The 23,938-nt window shown below is 30.2% G+C and overlaps 2 protein-coding genes across 3 annotated transcripts in view; both read right to left on the reverse strand.

Annotated features, from left to right (window-relative positions):
• Positions 1-518: 518 nt before the first annotated feature.
• On the reverse strand, positions 519-22,403 carry LOC136988001 (CTP synthase 1-like). 2 transcript variants are annotated; one of them, XM_067285770.1, is made up of 14 exons: positions 22,319-22,403; positions 16,334-16,544; positions 13,481-13,650; positions 13,297-13,398; positions 13,102-13,218; positions 12,930-13,013; positions 6,641-6,721; positions 6,273-6,560; positions 6,104-6,192; positions 5,941-6,035; positions 5,749-5,855; positions 1,759-1,858; positions 1,538-1,690; positions 519-1,460 (listed from the first exon to the last, which is right to left on the reverse strand). In XM_067285770.1, exons 2-14 carry the CDS (start codon positions 16,497-16,499, stop codon positions 1,186-1,188), a joined length of 1,827 nt encoding a protein of 608 aa, XP_067141871.1. In that variant the 5' UTR covers positions 16,500-16,544; positions 22,319-22,403; the 3' UTR covers positions 519-1,185. The 2 variants fall into 2 exon arrangements, with proteins under 2 accessions (XP_067141871.1, XP_067141870.1); XM_067285769.1 differs by lacking the exon at positions 22,319-22,403 and adding an exon at positions 22,023-22,184.
• LOC136988000 (rho GTPase-activating protein 20-like) overlaps positions 9,320-23,938 on the reverse strand; it is a 90,759-nt gene continuing 76,140 nt past the window's right edge. The window contains exon 18 of the mRNA XM_067285768.1: positions 9,320-9,329. The gene's annotated coding sequence lies outside the window, so the exon portion shown is untranslated. The remainder of the gene's footprint in view (positions 9,330-23,938) is intronic.

The following is a 23,938-nucleotide window of genomic DNA, read 5'->3' on the forward strand; positions in this document are numbered from 1 at the left end:
AACTGTAAAATTTGTTTTCTGAAACTATTAATTATTGAAAAAGGAACATAATGGATTCCATTTAACTGATTATTTTAGATTTGTATTAGCTCAAACTGAAAAAAATTATTTTATTTATTTTTAATTTGTAAGTTTTGATGTTTAAATATTCATTACACTGTAATTCAGCAGCGACAAGAAAGTACATTTGAAAGGTTTAAAATGTGTATTCTTATTGCTTATTGTTATTAAATCAGTTTTAATTAATAATCATTCATACATTAGAATGAAGGTATAATAATTAATAGACTATCCAGTTTGTATCAATACATTTGTTTAATTTTTCCTTGAATCAGATTTTGGAATTTACACCCAAATTAAACTGTAGACTTTGTATATTATCTTGTTCAAGGATTGTATCAATTCTTACATGATGCTTTTTGTATTTTGACTTTTGCGATGTATCATTGCTTGTGTATATAAATAATTATATTCTAGGCATGTAAATTTCTGTGTCATTAAAAAAATACACAATAAAGTTCATTCAAAATTTTGAACTTTAATTTTTTCTCTACATACAAAGATTTAATTTTATAACAATTTAAATATTTTTATTATGAAGATATCAATGCCAATGCAACAGATATACATTCTTTTAATCAATAATCAGCTCGAGTATTAACAACACATAAATCCTTTCTTTTAGAATAAAAATTTACAATAGTTTAGCACTTACAAATATTTTTGATCTAACTCTTCCAAACGAAATATTACAGAAAACTTTTTACAAATGTCCACAAAAAATATTTTAAAAATTTATTTTTGAGAGACTGAATTGTCTTTTTTATGATACTTCTATAAAACTACTGTTTTAAAGTAAAGGGTTTCACGAATTTTATTTATCAAAATTTGTAAATCTATTATTTGACGCAGATGTCAAATTTTATACACTAAAAATGTACGAGAAAATGCAATTCATATGATTGTACTCCAGACGATATGAAATTTTGGACAAAACATGATTCAGCTTGTACTATTAATATACAACATTCGTTTGAAAAATTGTTTTAAATCAACTTAAATTTTTCAAACAAATGAAGTGATTGAAACTACATATTTACTCACTAAAAAATGATTTAAGTATTAAGTATCATCACATTGTTTAATGTAACTTATATCAAACTAATATTTCCCAAGCTAAAAATTTCATCCAATATGTAAATTTTTATTTTCTAGTAGAGAAACATCATTAATATCACCATTAACTAAATTTGATTTGGACTTCAGTACATGTTGTTTTTGAAAACCATTTCTTACATCGGTCGTCTTTTCGTTAAAAACTGTTAAATGGAACTTCTTACTTAAATAGGAATTTAATTTATTAGATGATGCGAGAATAAGACCAAGATATGGTGGAGAGGGTTTTAATGGTCTAGAAATGTACTCGGGATGATACTGTACGCCCACAAAATAAGGATGGCCTATATTATACAAATTATTATTATTAACAAATTAGTAATAATTTAATTATTTTTAAAAAATTAAGATAAAATTAAACCTTCTAATTCCATGACTTCCATTCTTTCTTTATGTTCATCTTGACCTACAAATTTCATGCCTGCTGCTTCAAATTCAGGTACATATTTTGGATTTACTTCATAACGATGTCTATGCCTTTCTTCAATGTAATCGGCATTACAATATAAAGTCCCTGCAAACACTTACAATTATAACGTACAACAAATACAAAAATAAATTTTCTTACAAAACTAAACTCACGTAAAATTGATTTATCGGTTTTGAAATAAGTACGTTTCTTTCCTAGTCTCATTGTTCCACCTAACTGACCTTCTGGATTGTGTTCTGGCATTTCTATTACCTGAAAATGATTAAGAATTTTAAAATAGTTTTATATTTCTTTTCTGTATGTGTATAATATCTTATCAATAATTTACTCTTTCTACAGAATTCTGCCATTTTTCAGAAAGAAAATAAACCATTCTTAATTTAAGTTTTCCAAAATTAAACCACAGATTTAATTTTTATGTAAAGATCCAATTAACAAAATGAAATATCAATAGATCTACACTGCCCCAGTCATTAAATTAGAACCTTTATGCAAAGAAGTGCAACGGTCATTCAAAGCATATATATTATATATGGAAATTATGTGATGATGTATTACAAACTGCTCCTATTAAACCACTCCTATTAAAAACTGCTATGTAGCAGTAATCATTAATTAATACTTCTTACAATACAGAAAATGAGATACCTTTCATAGTTTGAAAACAAACTCATTTCAAACCATGGAAGCCAGTCTTGCTGATGCTATAATTTTAAAAACAGCTATCTGGAATCTCAAAAGGTGAAATATCTAAAGTGTATAGTGCCTAGAAAAATAATTCACATTGTTCATCTGAGGCATAATTGTTATCCAAAAATGATATATGAATGAAACCAGTGTCATCTGAAGAGGCTTGTGAAGAAGAACAGAACTTGAAGTGTGCAACAATTGAGATTTCTTTAATATAGGCCACTCTGCAACTAGTGTGAAAACACTGACTTACGTGCAGGGAATTGAAGGGAATTGGTATGTATAATCACACGCTAAAATGGAAACTACAGATTTGTGGTTGGACATGCCATTGTATACTTGTATCACTGGTCAGCAAAGTTTTGCAAGAAACCTCATGAAGCAATGAACCCAAACTGCCTGGTACTGTAATATAATTCAAGGGTCAGGAATATGTTTCATTGGCATGGAATAAGTCCACTGATATTGCTGGAAATGGAATAATGATATTGCTACAAAGTCATGTAAACTGAAGCTCATCTGAATATTATAGCAGATCAAGTGCATCCTGTAATGTTACATTTTTATCTAGAAGAAAAGCAATGTTTCATAGATAATAATTGCACTTTCCACTGAATAATTCTTGCTAATGGGAAGGAAACATGATAGTGATTTCCAGTATCTGTCCAGATCTGAATCCCACAAAGAACACGTTGGAAAAAGAGATCTGCAACAGGCATCCACTTCCATCCAATCTAAGCAATTTAAAGGCAAATCTGCTGAATGCCTAGTATTCTTTAGATATAGGTTCACTTAAACATCTAATGGAATCCATGTCCATTTGCATTTGTTGTAATTCAAGCTAAAGGTGGCTCAACCTGATAATGAATAAAGGTTTCTAATTCAGTGGCTGATAATATATACAACTTTTAAAAAACAGCTTTGAATAAAAATCAAACTAAAGGATCACTCCTCATAAAGACTACTTTTGCTCAGAACCATTGGTGGTCACAAAAATATAGGGGTTTTACTGTATATTTCAAGGGGTTTGGGTTATAATCCTGAAAAACATAATCCAAAAAGGTTAAAATTCTGAAAATATAACCCTGCAAAAATAATAAATGTCTTAAGAATTATTGTTATTTACATTTTTAAAGTGGAATTTATTTAAGAAACATGTAAACACGATAGAACACTTCATAGCCCCTTTTACACAATAAAATATTCAATAACAAGAATAATCAATATGTGTGATCAATATGTATTCAATAACAAGAATAATCAATATGTGTGTATTATGTTCATAATACACATATATTGACTATTATTACATTAATACATATAGGCTAAAATCAAATACATGAAATTACAAATTATAAAAATCAATGCTGAGAATTGTAAATAATGGGGAAAAAAGTAAAAATAACAAAACAACATGTAAGGACCACACTCTGAATCTTATTACACTCTGTAATATACATAACATTATTATGTATATTACAGAGAAAGATTATTGGCAATTGTATGGAGGTAATCCATAACAGCTGGCTGACTTTCATGATCATTAACTATATTTTGATATCTTGCTTTATGATGAATAGCTGTTTTTTCTCCTTTTAGGGCATGGCTCTCCTCAGAGAATACATTCACATTCATTTTCTATGTGGCATTGCTCTTTTTCAAATTCTTGATTTGAAATACACCAATGAATTCTCTATTAAACTTCCCACCTTCTATGCCATGCATCTATGTTCTTTTGGATACACGGAACAGACTTATGCATGTACTCTTATACAGACCACTGATTTGGAAGATATAATACTGGTAATTGAACTGCAACACTATTGCATAAATGTTTTCTCATCCTGCTGTAAATATAATTATTAGCGAGGTTGAGGCCGAAGTTTTCAATGCAAAAACATTCAAGTGGTGCTGTAAGACGAACATTCAGTGCCGCTTTCCTGTAAGCCTAGAAGTTTGGCAATGGCGTTTGGAATATCGAGCATGATTCCACTGACTTTCCAAACTCCATTGCCAAACTTCTAGGCTTATGGGAAAGCGGTGCTGAACATCCGACATACACATTTTCGCATTGAAAACTTTGGCCTCAACCTCGCTATTCTCAAACCAGTCAATAACTTTGCTAGTTTCTGTAGGTAAATGCAAGTTTAATTCATTAAAAGCTCTTGGAATTTCATCAGATGGAAGAAATGCCAATTTTAAACTGAAGATTTCATCATTGCCATATCAAGTTGTCTGTGGCCAAGACCCTCATCTGAATTTTCTGCCAAATGCATTGGGCTAAATGGAAAAACAAACTGTAACACTTTGATTGCACTTAATTCCAAATCTTCATATAAGTGTTTATAAAGTGCTTCTTTTTCCAGTCATCAATACATAAATGAGTGAATAAGTTCTAAAATTCTTAGATCCAATTTTTATTTACAGTGAATGAATTGTATATAGTTAATAAAAAACAGTGGGAACAGTTTGAAAGTATCATCCATTATCCAATGTGAAGCATGGATTAGTTTTTCTATGTTATATTTAGTGGTAAATATAAAAAGTCTATCTTCTTTGACAGTCAAATCTCTAACCAAGAACAGTTCACCATTTAATGTGTTTTTTAATACTGGAAAAACCTTTATACCAGCAGGTATCTTTGGTTCAGAAGGTCATTGAGCTTGTCAGATTCTTTTCATTTTCTGACAATTGCATTTTTTGAAGGCAAGCATGGTATTGTGTGTGAAGAAACAGAAGTTGTACTGTACATGACTGAATAATTTAAGAGGAGATTTTTTTTTGTATTTTTCACTTGCATTTTTATTACTTCTGCAATCTTTAAAACACTCGCAGTACTTGTAATTAGAGAGTGATTCTGATTTACAAACTTTGCAAGCATATGATGGCCATTAAAAAATCTTGTTCTGTTTTCACCAATAATAATTAGTTTTTAAAGTTTAAGCCTAGTATCTTTAACTTCTCGCAGCTTTTATGCAACAGAATAACTTCACAAATCTCTTCTATTATGTTCTAAGGAATATAATAAAGAGTGATATGAAAGAAGACAGAACAAACCTCAATGCAGTATCAAATAAAGACAGACCTCTATAAATAATTAATTCAGAGTGCAACCAATTACCAATTTGACTTCTATTCCTCTCATACAGCCCAAAAATAGTGTTTTTCAATGTGAATTGAGGTTTTTGGGATTTCAATATTCAGGATTGTGTCTTTTGGGATTATGATTGGCACTGTATTTCAAAATAAGTTGATACCTTTTCAAAACCTGATTACATTTTATATTTGTATTCATATTATTAGCATATATACATGTTTAAATTGATGTATTAAAGTTAATCCAATTACACATTGTAAAATTAATGAGATGAACTTATCCATGCATAATATAATTTAATTTTTAAAAAACTGTGAATTAAAATATTTAAAAATTATTTTATAGTACTATTTACCACATGGCATTTTGATTCTGGATCTACTTCTTGGGAATTTGCATCCTTCATTTCCAACACGTTACGTGCAAACTCAATAACTGCGCACTGCAGACCCAAACACACTCCTACATTTTAAAATAAATTGAAAAAATTTGTTAAATTAAACTGTTTTTACAACTGACTTTAATTTTGCATGTGAACAAAATGTACCAAGAAATGGTTTGGAAGTTTTCCTTGCCCATGTAATTGCAGCAATTTTTCCTTCAATGCCTCGATTTCCAAAACCACCAGGAACTATTACACCACTAAAATATGCATTTATCTCAAGTAAACAAAATTTAAATTCAAAATTAAAACTGACAAAGTTTCTTACTCAGAGAGATGGAGCTGGTGCCAGGCTTCGTGATAACGAACAGGATTTGTTCGTTCAGTTTCAGATTCTAAATCATCTGCTGTAATAAACTGAAAATATTTTCAAACATTTAAACAATTACAGATTTATAAGGATTCTAAAATATTTCCAATTATAAATTATAGATTACCTTTAGATTTAGCTTCATATTACAAGAAAGAGAAGCGTGTTGAAGAGCTTTAGTCACTGATGTGTATGAATCTTTCAACTGAGTATATTTCCCCACCAATGCTATCTTTACTTCATTTACCACAGAGTCAAATTGAGATGCCAGTTCTTGCCACTCATATAAAGGTGGCTTAGGAAGTAATGTTGGTAATTTTAAATTAAGTCTATTTGCAATAGCTGAAACTACATTTTGTTCTTCTAGTAACAATGGAACATGATAAATAGAAGGAACGTCGTGAATACATATAACCTAAAAGTCATGCAAAAAAAAATCATGAATTTTTCACAGTAACCTAAACATTAAATATACATAAAAAAAATAATTTTTACTTGATTGAGTGACACATGACAGAAATTTGATACTTTGTCCTTTACTTCTGTAGTAACAGGTTTTTCACTGCGACAAATGATCTGAAGTAAAACAAAGTAAATTACAATATCTAAAGTTTATAAAATATTTATAATATAATTTAATTCAATTTTATCACTAATTTTAGATTTTTCAATCATATATAATAATAATTTTTGCATCTTATATTTAATTTTAAAATTTGCACCTTGATTGATAATTAAGAAAAAAAAAATCACCCATATTCTGTAAATTTTATTTAGACTTTTAATATAAATTTATTATTTTATATATTTATTAAAACTTGATCACAAATTCAGATGATAAACTTTTTCACTTTGCATTAGAATTACTTTCAAAATAATTTAAACTCTGTTTCTAGTGAATATTCAAAATTGAGGATTAATATTTGAATCTTGAATGGAAAATTAGTGGAAATCCTAATTTCTTATATATATATATATATGAAATAATTCAATAATAATAATATTATACAATTGTAAACTGCAATATATCACAGGATCATTCAGGATTATGCTCATGACTCTAAAATCTTTTGAAAGTTTATAACAAAATTTCTAATAATAATAACTCAAACTCAAAGATAACATAGGAGATGACTGTATTTAGAATATATATGATGATCTAAAACAGATTTATGCATTTATTTTATATTAACATTTACACTCTGTTCAGCTATGATTTCTGTAGCCCATATATCTATATTTATTACCCAGCAATACTTTGGACTTTGGATTAAAGGAAAAGAGGGCTATCTGTACTTAGCATCGGACTTAGCCCTATTGGAAGCAGAAAGAAGAGAATAAGAAAAAAGAAGTTAGGCGGAAGAAGAAACAGAGAAAGATAGGGAAGTGTGAAAATAGCAACCATGGGGTCCCCAAGGGACCCCATGGGCATCTGCATCGCCATTTATTCAATTAAAACAAGATGCAATAGAGTACAAATATGCACAGAATTAACGGTATATACAAAACGGGAGTACTTTTCCTGACAAGAGATTGAGTCAATTTGAACACAATACAATATTATAAGAATACAGAGTAATATAAGTACATCGATCTAGACAGTAACCAGTTTTGTGAAAATAAAGATAGTTAAAAGGGCATCGGCTATTCCACAGTGTCTAGTAGACATTTGAACACATAATATAAAGAATAAACAAGATGTAAGATACATGGAAATTACAATTTATAAAGTAGTCAACTTGGCTAGTGTTAACTAGTGGTAATTGCACCATACACAAAAATTTAAGTTTCAAAATAGCCAGAATAAGACACTTTACAATTATTAGAAAAATTTGAAATTACAGAGTCAAAATGACTATAGTGCTAGTTGCACTAAGAGAGAGGAAGTGGAAACATATTTTGACAGAGAATTCATTGATGACTTAACAGCATCCCACATTGGTAAAACAGTCTGAGTCAACTGTTCAAGCTTCTGTAAGTTGTAAAGTCATTCTGAAAAGCAGTGCAGGCAGCAACAAATTTCGAGAAAAGATTGTAGCTTTCTTTATGTGCACAAAGAAAGTCCAGGTTCGGCGGCCAAGTCTGTCCATGAAAGGTGCAGTATTCTTTCAGGTCCTTCCTATCGGGTTCGTACGTCAGGCAGTCAAATATGATGTGGAATGTGTCACCGTAAGATGAGTCGTCACAACTGCAATGTGCGTTACTTCTCTTTCCTATCCTGTGTAGGTAAGATGGTAGGTTACTGTGGCCTGTCAAGAACTGTGTTAAGGAAAATGCTGGGTTTATGTAGTTATACTTCTGTCTCTTCCAGATGGATGGGAGGAAGCTTAAAGTAGTTCTACTGGTTGTGGAGTTGTTTCAGTCTGTTTCCCAGAGTTCTATGCTTTTGTTACAGATGAAATTTTTGATGTAACTGGTTGGAATTAGTCCAAAGGAGGGATTTATTAACAGTTCTGTGGCCCTCTTAGCTAACTTATCGGCTCTCTCGTTGCCCGGTATGTTCTTGTGACCAGGCACCCAACCAAAAGTAATGTTTCTATGGTTGTTTAAATTCCTTGCCAGTTGATTAACCTTTATTCCCGTTGTTGTTAATTTCCTCATGCTTGCCAGAACACTGAGTACATACCTACTGTCGGTGAAGAAGTTTATTTCTCCTTTAAATTTTTGGAGATGCTTCGTAACTGTTGTGAGAACTTTAAGCATTGCCCACAGCTCCGCCTGACTGTTGGAACAGTGGGCGCAGAGCTTATGGTATTCTTCATGGATTATGTTATTAGATGAAATATCGTATACAACGAATGCTGCTCCCATGCCCAATTCGTTTCTTGCACTGTCCGTAAATATGTGCCATTTGGCTACCTTTTCTTCAGGAGTGCAGTCGATTCTAATCAAGTTATTGTTGTTTGTTGCAGGATGGAAGAGAGTCTTGAAGTCTGTGAAGTAGGTGTCAATACCATGACGTCTTATTTTGTTAAGTAAGGCCTCACTATTCAAAGGGTAATAGTCATTTGCAATCAGAGTATGAATGTCCTGTTCTGAGTATTCTTTTATGTTGTCTAGCATTAAGTTCCATTTCCAAACCATGGCTTTTATCTTGATGTGTATTGGGGTTAAATTGCCAGTAGGGTGTTTGTCGGCGCTGTTCGATATGCCCTGCAAACACACATGGCAAAGCCTCGCTGAACTGACAATAATTTCCTTTTGTTGTGAACAATAGAGACTCTCTTGCCCCAAATCTCGGCAGCATATAGCAGAGCCGGTTCAACTGCATTCTTATAGATCATATTGCATTGTTTAGCTGGGAGACCCCAAGTGTTTCTTGCAATATGATACATCGTATTAGTTTTCTGTTTGATTTTATGACAGACTTCTTCAATGTGTTGTTTCCAACTAAGGGTTGGATCAATAAGCATGCCTAAATATTTTATGTATAGCTTTATTTTTATTTTGTTTCCATTCAGGTATATGCACAAGGATCTCTGAAGTTGTTTGCGGCGTGATCTTTTGGTGCACACCAGACCTTCACACTTCCTATAGTTGATAGGGAGTTTATTCTGTTCACTCCATTCATGAATTTTGTGGAGAGTTTCATTGGCTGTCTTTTGAAGAATGTCACGGTTTTGGTGACAAATCATTAAAGTGATACATCGGCGAAACCTTGTATTTGAATCTCTTCAGTGTTCTGTATTACTTTAAGAAGGCCATATTAGACTAGATTCCAAAGCTCCAGTCCACACTGGGAGCCCTGGGGACATCCACGATTTACTTTTTTGACAATATTCAAGCCATCAGAAAAGAAGCCTGCTCTTCTGTTCTCGAGATAACTTACCAATAGGTAATAAATGTTTTCAGGGCATTTTGTCTTTCTCAAACTCTTCAGTATGGCTGGCCACCAGAGGTGATCGAACGCCTTTCTAAAATCGATGCTTACTAACAGGGTGTGCTTATTCTGTTTCCATGCAGCCTCGATGAATTTTACAACTTTATTGATGGCTGTAGTTGTTGAACGTCCAGGTCTGAAACCATATTGGTTTTCATTTAACAATTTTTTGTTGGCCAGGTGCCAATTGATATGATTAATGAGGAGCCCAGCAATACTTTATCATTTTCCTTCTATGAGATTAAAACAGCATAATTAAAGTTGCCTCTCAAGCTTACAATTTTGACAATATGCTTTCCACTTTGCAGGATAGATTGCATATACTATTGTGTAATTAGTAGTTTCTTTTAATACTGTGGCTTGCTTACTTACATTCTCCTGTCACCAATCTTCTAAGCATTCAATACAAAATAATAAATAACTTTGAAAAAAATTTCTGACTATATTGTATACCTGGATACATAACAGTCTTTTTATTCCATTGTATCTAATGAGCTGTTAAATTAAGTTAACATAAATCTATCTATAATCTCTTGGCTAAACAAATGTGTATGTAATGATTTGTGAAGGTGATCATTGAGGTTTTTGCAACGAGATGTTATTAGTGAATGACAAAGCAAATGGTAAATACATTTGGCATATATTTCCTCAAATATGCAACACACCCATGGTCATGACCAGTCTTTGATGGAGCTCCATCAGTTGCAACAGCAAGTAAGTTAGCAAGTGAAATTTTCTTGTCCCTGAAGAACTGCTCAACAACACAAAATATTGACTTCCCTTTAGTATCTGTTTCTAACTGCCTTGCAAATAAAAACTCCTGAGTTAAATGTTATCTTTGATAAAGTGTGAATAAGCTAGAAGCGGACTCATTCTGGCAAAGTTGACTTGTCCAGCTGTAATGCAAATTCTGTTGTCTTTAGTTTGCTGCACAACATATATTCCACATTCTCAGCCATTTCATCTATTCACCTTTAAACTGAAGTGTTGCTTAGAGCAGTGGACTCCAAAGTGGGGTACATCAAGTTTTCCTTCAAAATACTGTGTGTGTCCTGTCTGCAGTCTGTCTGATCTTACAGTCATCATCCCAAAGAAGTAGGCTCACAATCATTTGAGATCATACACAGAAAAACAAATTGCAGGTAGCAGGAAATTTAGTGGGAATTATGTATTTATAGTGAAAATTTAGCAAATTTTATTATGTTATAGGGCAGGGGTGGCCAACTTTTGTGCACATAAGATCTACTTTTTATCGTAAAAATGTGTCGCGATTGACTTGTTGTCATAGGATAATCTAAGTGAGGAGGGGGAAGTGTGAAATACATACTATGTTTATACACTGTTTCAGTACCAAGTGCACTCATTGCTTATGAGTCGAGTCATAACAGCATGCATACAGTTGCGTTCGGTTACAAATATAATATATTAAGTCAAGACATCGCTAGCGATCGACCAAAATTGGCTTGGCGATCGACCGGTCGATCGCGATCGACTTGTTGGCCACCCCTGTTATAGGGAGTACAACTTATAATTATTTTCATCTTAGGGGTACACAATCAAAAAGTGTGGAGATCACTGACTTAGAGGAATACTCTTTATTATATCATGTGGTGATTTATGTAGAACAGTTTTCAGAACTTCATGCTGGTAAGATAAGTTCTTCACCAATTGTATGTGGCTTTCAAGACTTGGCAAACAACAGTGAGATATATGATGCAGGCAAACTGTCAGCGATTTGTTTTGAACCATTACACAGAATACTTGACAGTGTTGGATGATTTTGCAATTTGTCATGAAGTAATGGAAAAAATCTTAAAACATTTTTGACCAAAAAAAACTAAGAATCATTGAAACCATGAGCCTTTAACACTTATGCCATGTTTGTTTGAGTCATATTTTATTTATTATTTATGTTCATTTTATAATATTTAGTGACCTGTAACACTTAATTTTAATTCATGTCTGCTCAATTCCCAACTTATTTTTATTACTTATGTTTAATTTGTAATATTTTCATCTATACACAAATCTTTGTATTTTAATCATTTATAATTTATAATTTTAAAAACTGCATCTGCTTAAGTATGGAATAATCTTAAATTTTTAACCTGTAACCTAGCATGTATGGAATGTTCCATTTTTGAAAGATCTGTACTTATTTGATTTATTGAATGGCTCTCTTACCTGATGAAGGCCTCTAAATGTAGCCAAAAACATTTGTGTTTATGTTCAAATTTGTGTTGGAATGTGTTTTTTGCATTTGATCAACTGTTACAGCTTTTGTGTGAATTTAGATAAGCTGTTTAATATAAACTACATACTATACAGTAATGGCTATACAGTTTATAAAATTTACTTATTATACTGTGTCATAGCCAGGGTCATTACACCCAGGGCAAGATCCTAATTTTGCACCCTCCAAAACTTGTTAGATATATTGAAAGAATAAGAATCACTATGCTGATTGCACCTTCCAGGGTTTGCACACCTAGTGTGTGCCCCTTTTGCCAGTCCTAGCTATGGTGCTGATTGTATTAAATATTTAATATGTACTAATTACCGTACTTAGTTTTGGATACATACTGTATATAAAATATAATAAATTTAAACACAAAGAGGAAAAGAAGATACTTTGGGAACATATATGTATATTCCCATTAAAATGATTAAGTATATAATTATATATTTAATCAAAATATATAAGTATATTTACCATCACTAATTAATCAGCAATGCACATGCTAAACAATGTATATTAATGCAGATAGAAGATCCATTATATTTTCTATATTTGTTTTTGAACTTGATCATCTATCATTATTATATTATTATAAGTTTCAGTATTTTCATATTTTAAACTTTTTTGTAAAATTTTAAAAATTTAATTCATAAAATTAAACTTACAAAATCTGGTGATAAACCAAGACCTCTTAGTTCTCTCACATTTGCTTGAGTGGGTTTTGTTTTATGTTCTCCAGTTGCTTTAGGCTAGAAACAAAATATTCATGGGATATAATAAAGGTTTTAAACTGAATTAAACGCTATTTATTTATTCATTATCATCTTTTAAACTCACCTGAATAATCAAACTGACATGAACACAGCAAAAGTTCTCTCGTTTTACTCTAAACTGAAACTGTCTGAAAGCTTCAACAAACTGCATACCTTCAATATCCCCAATTGTTCCTCCTAACTAAGTTTTAGAATTTCTTGGTAAATTACATATGTTAAAGAAAACAGATTATTTAAAACAAATTATTTTATTTATTACCTCAATAATACACACTTCTGGTGTGGTTCCATCAGCAGTTACAGGTTTTACAGCTACATTTTCCACCCATTCTTGAATAGCATCAGTGATATGAGGTACAACCTTTAAAATTAAATACAAAATAGTCACTTTCTATTCAAATTATATTTAAATTAATATAGTAATTAAAATTAAAAAATAATACCTGAACTGTTTTACCAAGATAATCACCACTTCTTTCTTTAGCAATAACATTAGCATAGATCTTTCCTGTTGTAATATTATTGTCTTTATTTAATGTTATATCAAGAAATCTCTCATAATTCCCTAAATCGAGATCCACTTCGCCACCGTCATCTAATACAAATACTTCTCCTAAAAACATATAATTAAATTACTGTTTTTTAAATTAACACAGATTATTAATTTACATATGTATAATTATATAATATCAAAACATTCATGTCTGTATGATGGTCTTTATTGGAACTAGAATATAATTCTAGCTTCAACATAAGCCATCAAAAACATATACTGTATATTAGGCCTGGCCAACCCAAATTGTTTTGTGGACCACTTTGATCACACGTAACATTACGGTGGGCCACAATATAGAGTACGTTCGTTAAGTCAAACGAGTTAAACGTGTTAGTAACGAATCGTTCAAAAAGTAGTAGTCTCACTCAGTGCGCATGCTCCGCGGTGATGACATTTTGAATGAAACTCTAACAAAGCTCACGAAGGAAAGAGTTAGTTTACTTTGTTAAGAAAATGGCGCCAGATGATATCGATGTTTCTAAATCTACTCAAGTGTTTAAATTGTGAATTAAAAGGTGAAATGATTGAAATAACTGTCCACCTGAAGCAATCTAAGAAAAATATTTTGGATAAGGTGGCACTAGCAACATTCATATCTTTGATTTTAGAAACAGCCATTTAGTTGTAAACAAATCGTTCGAAAAGTCTAACAAAACAAGAATAACAATGACATCATTCTTGTTTAACTGGTTTGACTTAACGAATGTACCCTTAGGCAAACATGTTTTTAAAAAAGTAAAATAAATACAAAATGAATAAGATTTTATTGTTATACCAAGCATTCGTACTCACACTTGTGCATTGTAACAATGACACATGCAAATTTTCATTTATTACTTTTTTGGTATACACATAATGGGAAACAAAAGTTTTAATAGATATATAATATCGCTTAGCGGGCCACACAATTTAATGTTACAGGCCAGATGCAGCCCACGAGCCGCGGGTTGGCCAGGCCTGCTGTATATGGATGGAATTAATATATTGGAGCAACTTTTTATAAGAAATTTTGTTTCCTCATTTTAGATAAACAATATTTTAAAACAAAATAAATATCTAATCAAAGAAACTTCCAAATGTAACATTATAAGTAAATTTTTGAAATAAGACACTGGTCAACATATGTGTACAGTAGACCCCCCTATAACATGGGTTCATATAACATGGTGAAAAAATTGCGATTGTGTTTGTATAACATGCTAAAAGAGACTCATTTAACACAGTAAAACATCATCACCAACTCGTGTTGCGACAGGATTGGTCGAATCTGGACCAATAGCAAACATTGCACAAACCGTTGAGTTTAAACAAGCAGTGGACCTACTAAAAACCATTTATTATTTAACGGCCATAAAAATTATATTTATATTAATGATGTCTCCAAAGTTCAGCGAATTTTTCGCAGAAAAATAACTTATCAGGAAACATGTGCCCACCATTCGATAAGCCACTCCGCGACGAAAACAAGCTTAAGCAATGGCATTGTCAAACAGAGCACACTCGGTAAGTAATCCTACAATTTTTTTGTTTATAGCATAGTTTATATGGATTATTCCAAAAAAATTATATGTGTTTTGGAAATGTTGAGTCAAATTAGTCTAGAATTGATTAATTTTATGGAAGAAAACCTTTCAAACAGCCGTAGCCCATAAACTGCACATATGCCAGGCTGTGATTGTCTCGTGTATTTAAGTGACTCGTACAACACGGAATTCATATAACACGGAACGTATCTACCGTGTTATAGGGGGTCTACTGTACCTAATAATAATCATAAAAAGTTTTGTTTTTTAAATTATTCTTTTTTCTTGTAATTTTTAACAATAGTTGTTACAAAACAATATTCCCTAGAAACAAATAACTGTCATTAAGTGGAAAATTTGACTATTTCAGTTTTTAAAATTGATAAACCATTATATATATATATATGTCATTATCATAAAATAATTTATATGAGAAACACAAGAATAGTGAAAAAACAATCTGCAACTTTAAACCTAAAGATTTAACCTATTGGCAAAATAATTACTTAGATATAGAAAAAGTTAAAGTACAATGACAGCATTTTTAGTCGGACTAAATATTTTTAATGCCTCATACAATAACAAAATATTTTCAAAACAAAATTAATCATTTTATTTACAATTCTACATATAATAATGATGTATCTAAAAATTAAACTTTAAACAACTTAAAAAAAATAAAGTTACACCAAGCATGAAAATTACATAATAAAAGCTGGTTCTTATTGGATCCATCAACTAATTTTATCGGTAATCTGTTCTGTTAGACAAAAATAATAGAATTTATCCATAAGTGTGCTTTATACAATATAACCATTCCTACAACTAATATTATAAGCATAATAAGTACTTTAAATTTTGTATATTATTTTTGTAATTGTTTTATGAAATAACAAAAGTTCCTAACTCTAAAAAAGAAAAACAAAAATGCATAAAACATTAACATCCAACTAATATTTGTGTATTTTTCTCTTAATTTAGCCTTTGTATGAAATATAGTGCATTTTTATTAAAATAAAGAAATCTGACAATTCAATAAATAATAATGCTGATCAATGATGAAACTGTACTGTACATATTACATCAGTTTTGAATTTCAGAATTGTTAATAAATAAAAAATGTTAAATTGATAAAACTTAACACACAATTAAAACAATGTTTCCATACTCATAATATTGGTATTTTAAAATATTACTTAAAACATGTATATAATTACCATGTTCATATGGAGAAAATGTTCCAGCATCAATATTAATATAAGGATCAATTTTAATTGATGTAACTTTTATTCCTTGTGACTTTAATAGTGTGCCCAAACTACTTGCAATTACTCCTTTCCCAATTCCACTAATGACACCGCCAGTTACCAAAATGTACTTCATTGAAGCAAAACGAACAGCAGAAGTACAGTAATGTGGAAACTTGATCTGCAATTAATATAACAATTGCATTATATATTGTATCTTATAAACATCTATAGCATAATAAAGCATAATAAGATAAACCTTAAATTATTGATTACTTACATCTAAAAATAGAATATATGACCAACATTATAACTACGGCCTACTTATTTAGTGTTTTAAAAAATTTAAGAGCAATTATATAATATATGTATATATATTAAAACAACAGAAGATATTGCAGTTCAGTAAGACAGCATTATGAATTTTAATATATAACAGAATGATAGTCTCATTGTAACAATTTAATCAATATCATCAAAACTGTTCCTTCATACTGGTAATTTGCAGTAATGAAACTTAATTTAATGTATATAGTTTATAAATAACTTCTTATATTTTCAAAACTAAGATGCATTAAATTATAAAGAACTGATAAAATTAAATTGGCAAAAATTTGCTTATTCATAAATTTTTTTTTAACTAATAAACTTTTAAATTAAAGATTACAAATAAAACAATAAAGTACAAAACATGGAAATATTCACTAAAGAAATAAAATGGTGGTAGAATACAAATGAAAATGAATTAATTATGTATGCTTTTAATTTTCTTATGTGAATGAAATACAATAATAGAAAACTTTTTAATATTTTATATTTCAAATATAAAAATTATTTCATAACTATTCTCTCAAATTTTTATTATACTTACACTTCAATTTCAGATCTATTTTTTAATATATTTTTTATTTCTAAATATCTTAACTGTAATATCTTCCGACAAGTTTTCACACTATAATAATCTAAAAATACCTATTGTAGTAAAAACCTATCAAACTACAGTAGACCCCCCTATAACACGGTAGATAAGTTCCGTGTTGTACGAGTCACTTAAATACATGAGCCAATCACAGCCCGGCACACGGGCTGTGATTGGCTCATGTATTTAAGTGACTCGTACAACACGGATTCATATAACACAGAACTTATTTACTGTGTTATAGGGAGTCTACTGTATTTAAAATTGATAGTAATTTGAAAATTCAAATTTTTATCTCTTTAATAAACTGTTCTTATATAAATGTTTCCAGTATTCATTCTATACTGTAAAGTAATAGTTTCAATCCTTCAAAAAATAAAAAAATCCAGAAACGAGTTGCTTAACTTTCCTGGCAACTTTTCGTGGTGCCATCTGTTATCATATTTTATTAAAAACTTCTTTATTTTTAACTATTATAAAATGACAAAAAGCTTAATTTTGAGGGTTGGGATGGGTTTTATAAAAAATTGTAAATGCTAATAACAAGTAAAATTGTCATTAAGTCTGACCCTACTGGAGATACACACAACCCCCTTTATCTCCCCACCTCTTCGACCTTTAATCACCAACATTTAATAGCATCAATCCTCCTAATAAACAAACCTCCCTGCAAAATTTCAGAAATTTTCAACAAAAAGTACAGGTGTTATTAAGCTTCAAACAGAGTAAACAAAATTGTGCCCCCACACACAGTAACAACCATATGTACAGAAAAAACCACATTTTTTTGCTTTTCTCGGCATTTCAAGGTGTCCTGAATCCAAAAATGTAAAACTCTTGGAGAGGTCATTTTTTTAACTGATTCCCTTTGTTATATATAACAGCCAGGAAAGTAATTGAAAATATTAAAAGTGTGACCATAGGGCCGGTATCTCTTTGATACCACGTCAGGATGACACCACTGTACCTTTAGATTGATACAGAAAATCAATTGCGCGAGCGGTTACGTATGGGTTAGACCCGGAATGAAGCGAGTGGAGAGGATGACGGAAAGAACGCACCCAGAGATTTATATATAAAAATATACCCGTTTATTTTTTCCATAGGTCTAATTAGATACAAGCGATTACTTTACAGAGAGACACGTGATAAGGTACATGGCTCACGATCCGCGAACATAAATTCTACGCGGATTAGAGAGAGAGAGAGAGAGCTTACAAATATTCGCGTGTAGGATAAATACCTTAAGATATGTAGTCGAATGTCGATGTAATAATCGATGATATCCTTATAGACCGTTGTAGGCGTTCGGGCTAAGAATAAATGATCTTGTAGTAGATCGTTGGTAATGACTCTGTCCACTAACAGGTAATAGTTGTTCAGATAGGAAGTGTAACGATGACAGTTCGGCTTGAATATAGATGATGAGGGAGGATCGGCGGCGACAGGTAACTATCCTTTTGAGCGCACAAACACACGGTCAGTAACAACTTCTTCGTCTTACTCATCGTGCTCCCTTTTTATATGGGGAGGGAGTTTGCAGGCCCTTCTTTGATTTCGTCAGAAGAGATGATCTTCTTGGACCAATAAAATTATTGGTGACGTAGTCGTGTCACCGAAATTTGACTCATCTTAACAAGGAACTCAACTCGTGGGAATCGAGTTTAAACTGTTCTTATCAACAGAATTTATCAGTTGATTTCCCGTTTAACTAACCCTTTTTGGTCTATTTCGTTCCGTTTTTGTATAAAATGTAGAGTTTGTATAAAATATAGTTAAAAGATTATAAAGGTACATATAAATGATAAAGTTCACAATATCCCGATCGTCACAAAAGGAATGAATGTACCAGTTCACAGTATAAAACAAGTCCTGAAAAATTAAGGTGTTTAATATTTTTATAAATATTCCAGTTATATTTGATTAATTATAGCCATTATGTACTTTGATAACTTTCTGCTTACTTATTACTACTTATATAAATGGTATTAAAGTTACTCTTATTATTCCATTTCTTTACTTTGTATTACATCCCAAAAGCATGTATTATGTAATGTATTAATTGTAATGTAATAATTACATATTTGAGAATGTTTTTATTTATTTATTATCACGTAAAAATATATTCTAGATTTTATGATTCTTCCTAGTTTATACTCCGATATAAAATTAACACTATAAACAAGTTTTATCAAAATCTGTATTCTATTTTAGTTTATTCAATAAACCTACAATATATTAAAGTGGTTACCCTATTAACAAATGGTTAATAAAAAAAATATGCAAAAATTTAAATATACAAAAAAATAAAATAATTGCTTAAATATCTCAAAGGTAAAAACACAAATGAATATAAAGCAAAATTTTGTAATATTTATGTTTATTCTAGGAAAAGTTTTCAACAACAAATTTGTCTATCTTTTGATTAGATATTGTATTTCATTTTTAATCAGTTAAAAACCAATACATCAGATGAAATATAAACATTTTTTTGTTTGATCAATCAATGATAGAACATCCAGATATACTATATCTTAACCATTTAGAATTTGATGATTAGGATAATGATTATACATATAGTGATGTTTTTCTAAAAAAATTTCTTCTGATACACATATATGGTGACTGAACATTAGAATTGTTTTTACTGAACAACTTCCATTACTAAATAATGATGAAAATAGCTCTATATATATATTATTAAATTATATGATTATTAGAGAGAGGTTGCAGCCAAAGTTTTCATTTCAAAAATGTGAACATCAGATGATCAACGCCACCATCCTGTAAGCCTAGAAGTTTGACAATGGCATTTGGCAGGTCGAGCACAATTCCACTGACGTTCCAAACACCATTGTCAAACTTCTGGGCTTACATGATGGCGGAACTGAACGTCCAACATTCATGTTTTTGCGACGAAAAGTTTGGCCGCAATCTCACTATTATTCATCAAACCAATGTCTCAGTAGAATAGTTGACTAGACTGACTAGGCTTTGTTATCTGAAATGTAATATATTATTTAGCATTTGAAATATCCAAACAAAGAATTTAGGTTAATAACATTCAGCAGCAGAATGAGGTAAATGTAGAGAAATGTTCAAATAAAAAGTACAGCTATATTTTGTAATTTATAATTATTTGAAGTGTATATAATGTACATTGTAAAATACATTATAAATGTTTCTTAAAAATTAATTTTAATTAAATCTTTTAAAGCTATTTCTTAAATAAAAGTAAAAAACAGTTTATTGTCAGTATAAAAATAAAATTTAAACAGTTAATAAGTGATCTAGATTCTAGATAAAATTGTTACGAGATTGGATTTTGTTTGTCATTCTTTTAATAGCCTGCATCTTATTTTTACTTGAAGTTTATTTGATACATTAATACTCTAGAACAGGGATGGGCAACCTGCGGCCCGCATTCATATATTTTGCAGCCCGCAATGCATAAAATGTGAATAAATATATCAATTTCCCAGCTTAAGGAAGTATGCAGCAAAAATTCAAACGTTATTTTTACAACTTATGTATGTGAATAGTTTTTCCCGCAATGAATTTAGTAAAAATTAAAACAAGAAACCGGCTAACAGACACATGGAAACTAATTTAAAACTAGCAGTGACGAATATTTAACCAAATATTTCCAATATATTACGTTTACATCAGTTCCAGAAGCTAAATTAAGTATACCTATGCTAATTTATAATTATATATGAATAAATAATTCTGATTTACCAACATTTTTTTTTCTCTTTCTCTTGTATGCGGCCTGCATCAGTTCAAAAGTCTTAAAATGCAGCCCTTACATAGAAAAAGGTTGCCCATCCCTGCTCTAGAATGCCAACTGATGTTATTTTAGCTGGAATTTTAGTTCTATTTTTCACTTATTTATCATATTAGTTTTAAACTTATCTGTATTTTATGATATTCTGTTTTTTTATTTTTATTTGTTGTTATTCTTAAGCTTACTCCTCTACTGTATTTTTTAATGGGGCACTTATTGTATGGGAAAAGTAATCCCTGCCATACAGCATTACTCTAGCTAGTAAATAAAATATGTATGAAATGAAAATAAAGTTATCCGAACGTAATACTGTATTAATCGTAAAAATACATTGTGACAATACCAACAGAAATTTCCAATTATTATTACAATTTAAAATTTCTTATTTTAATTATATACATAATTAAAGTTCTACAGTACTATTGTTTATTTTAATTAAAGCTATTGTTTTCCATTATTTTTATTTTCTTAGTAATTTTAATTACAACAATAAATTGCAATATTAAATTATATAATGATTATTTTTAGATTTTATACTTAAAAAAGTAATAAATCAAGTTTATAATTCAGATTAATCTAGAAAATTGACGTAAAACATTTAAGAAATTAATTTATACTAAAATATTTTTAAATTTATAAAAACTACACAAAATTCATTTTGAATTATATTAATTTTTTAAATATATAAGAGGCAAGCAAGCTTTCTTACAGAACAATCTATATATATTTTAAAGCATTTGAGTATATAAAATCTAATTAAGTTGTTAACAACCGAAAGTTAATTATAAATTAATCCAAGACAAACAAATAATTTATCTAAAAATATTCATAACAAAACATTTAAGAGTTTAAATCCTGCACATTTTTTTTTTTTTTTTTTTTTAAATCGCGTTACCACGTGGACGTTTATAATTTTGCCACGTGATATATGATGAATGTAAATTACTACTTACGGGATGTTTCAAAAGTGTGGAAAATTTTCTAAATATATTCATATAGAGTAAGATTCTATAGCTTTGTATATTTAACACGCAATCTTAATTGCTTCTGAATTTAAAATGCGCTTAATCATACGGAGACAATACCTAGCGCAAAATAAAATTTTGGCGCCAATGCGTAGTTGACGATAAAAATTTGAATAAAGAGAATTTTAAGAAAAATCATCGTAATATATTTCTATAAATATTTAACAAAGTTTAAATGTTATTAATATTATTATTATGTTTTATATTATTTATAAATTTATTACCTTAATACCTGTTAAGATTGAAGAATTTTAAGGTTACGATGTCGATGTAGAATGTCTACCGATCGGGGCGCTATTTATATTATTTAATAACTTAATTAATACATCGCATAAGGGAATCCTATTAAATACAATTCCTTTTTATAATAAATAGATACTGTCGTGATAAATAACGTTTTTTTCAGTATCGGACATAAAATCTAGAATAAATGATATCGAAAATTAGAATTATTTGATAACGCGATTGTTTTTCTGTTTTTGGTATAAGACATGGAATTGCGTAAAATAAAAATAATTTTAAAAGTTTTAAAGTTGAAAAAATTAAATTTTAATATTTTAAACATATTTGGCTTCTCTTGGAAAGTTTTAAATCTTTTTATTTATTTTTTACCATAAAGAGAATGGAAAAAAAAAACAAATTTAAAGTACATATTAGAACAATAATCATATTGGCCTATATTTTAATGTGTTTGATTATAAATGTAAGAGTTGTCCCCATTGTAACAATAATGCATTAATCAGTGAAAGTTAATCAGATTATATTTATGATAAAAGCGAGTGTTTCAGATCTATTTTCTTACATTTTAAATTTAACTTTTGAGAAAGATAATAAATTTAAAAATTCTATTCAAATAAATTAATATTAAATATGAACGTTTCATCTAATATTTTCTACTTATTTTGTAATTTGATTTATGATGAAATTAATACAGGAACCGAAATTTTTAACAAGAAATCGCAAACGACAAAATGCCGAAAGTTCGGTAGCCGGTGTTACCGGTAATTACCAAGGCGTTTAGAAAATGTACCTAAATAACAACCGCGTTTAAAAATCATTGTTATGACGTCACCGGTTGTCCTGCGGTACTCGTCGAATTAACCACGGTGTCAAAGCGCTACAGCGGTTCTATCGAATTATAAGATGGTGGACACACCGTATCGTGTGGCGAATGTGGTAGTGATTTTAATTAAAAATTTAGAGTAAATAAAACAAATATTTTATTTCCGCCACACAAAGCGACCAAGATCAGAAAGCATGTCGTCCCAAATTTCAGATGAGGCAAGACAGCATAGAAAATGGCCACCACATGCTACGAAAATATTGATTTCAAAGTATAAATTAAACGAAGATAAATTTTTCTCGATACTTGTTTAAAAAATTCTACAAGTTCATTTTTGTCTTTTGATGAACTTGTCGAATCATCATCGTCATACGATTCTGAATCGATATTCGAGAGCAATGATAGAATTAATATCATCTCCTGTCGACTTTCCGCCATGTTGAACACCGCAAAATAACCAGCGTTTAAAAATGCGCTAATCGCCCAGAATAACCGGCTATGACCGATGACGTCAGTCACCATTACCGCGGTGTCTATCATCTAGATGGCCTTGGTGTTACCCCAAGGTCCTAAATTAAAGTCTAGGACCTTGGGTGTTCCCGGCTACAAGTTCCAAACGCGCTCTAAGTATTAGTTATTAGAAGCAATTCATAGTTTAATACGAAAATGTTTCAATTAATTGATATTTTACTTATTTTTATATCTCAAACTAAAATTTTTGCATTTTACTGCTCTGGTTGACCCAGGTTTCTCGGAAATTTTTCATGAGCGGTCGGGCCCG

The sequence above is a fragment of the Centruroides vittatus genome, unplaced genomic scaffold (genome assembly GCF_030686945.1).
Source record: "Centruroides vittatus isolate TY-2023 unplaced genomic scaffold, ASM3068694v2 scaffold_2979, whole genome shotgun sequence".
In the NCBI taxonomy this organism is placed as follows: domain Eukaryota; kingdom Metazoa; phylum Arthropoda; class Arachnida; order Scorpiones; family Buthidae; genus Centruroides; species Centruroides vittatus.

Coding starts and splice junctions, on each gene's coding strand:
- LOC136988001 (XM_067285769.1), bottom strand. CDS start 22,064: ATGAATATATTTAGAAAATTTTCCACACTTTTGAAACATCCC. Junction 5,856..5,940: donor AACTTCCAAACCATTTCTTG/GTACATTTTGTT, acceptor TTTAAAATGTAG/GAGTGTGTTTGGGTCTGCAG. Junction 1,691..1,758: donor AACCGATAAATCAATTTTAC/GTGAGTTTAGTT, acceptor AAGTGTTTGCAG/GGACTTTATATTGTAATGCC.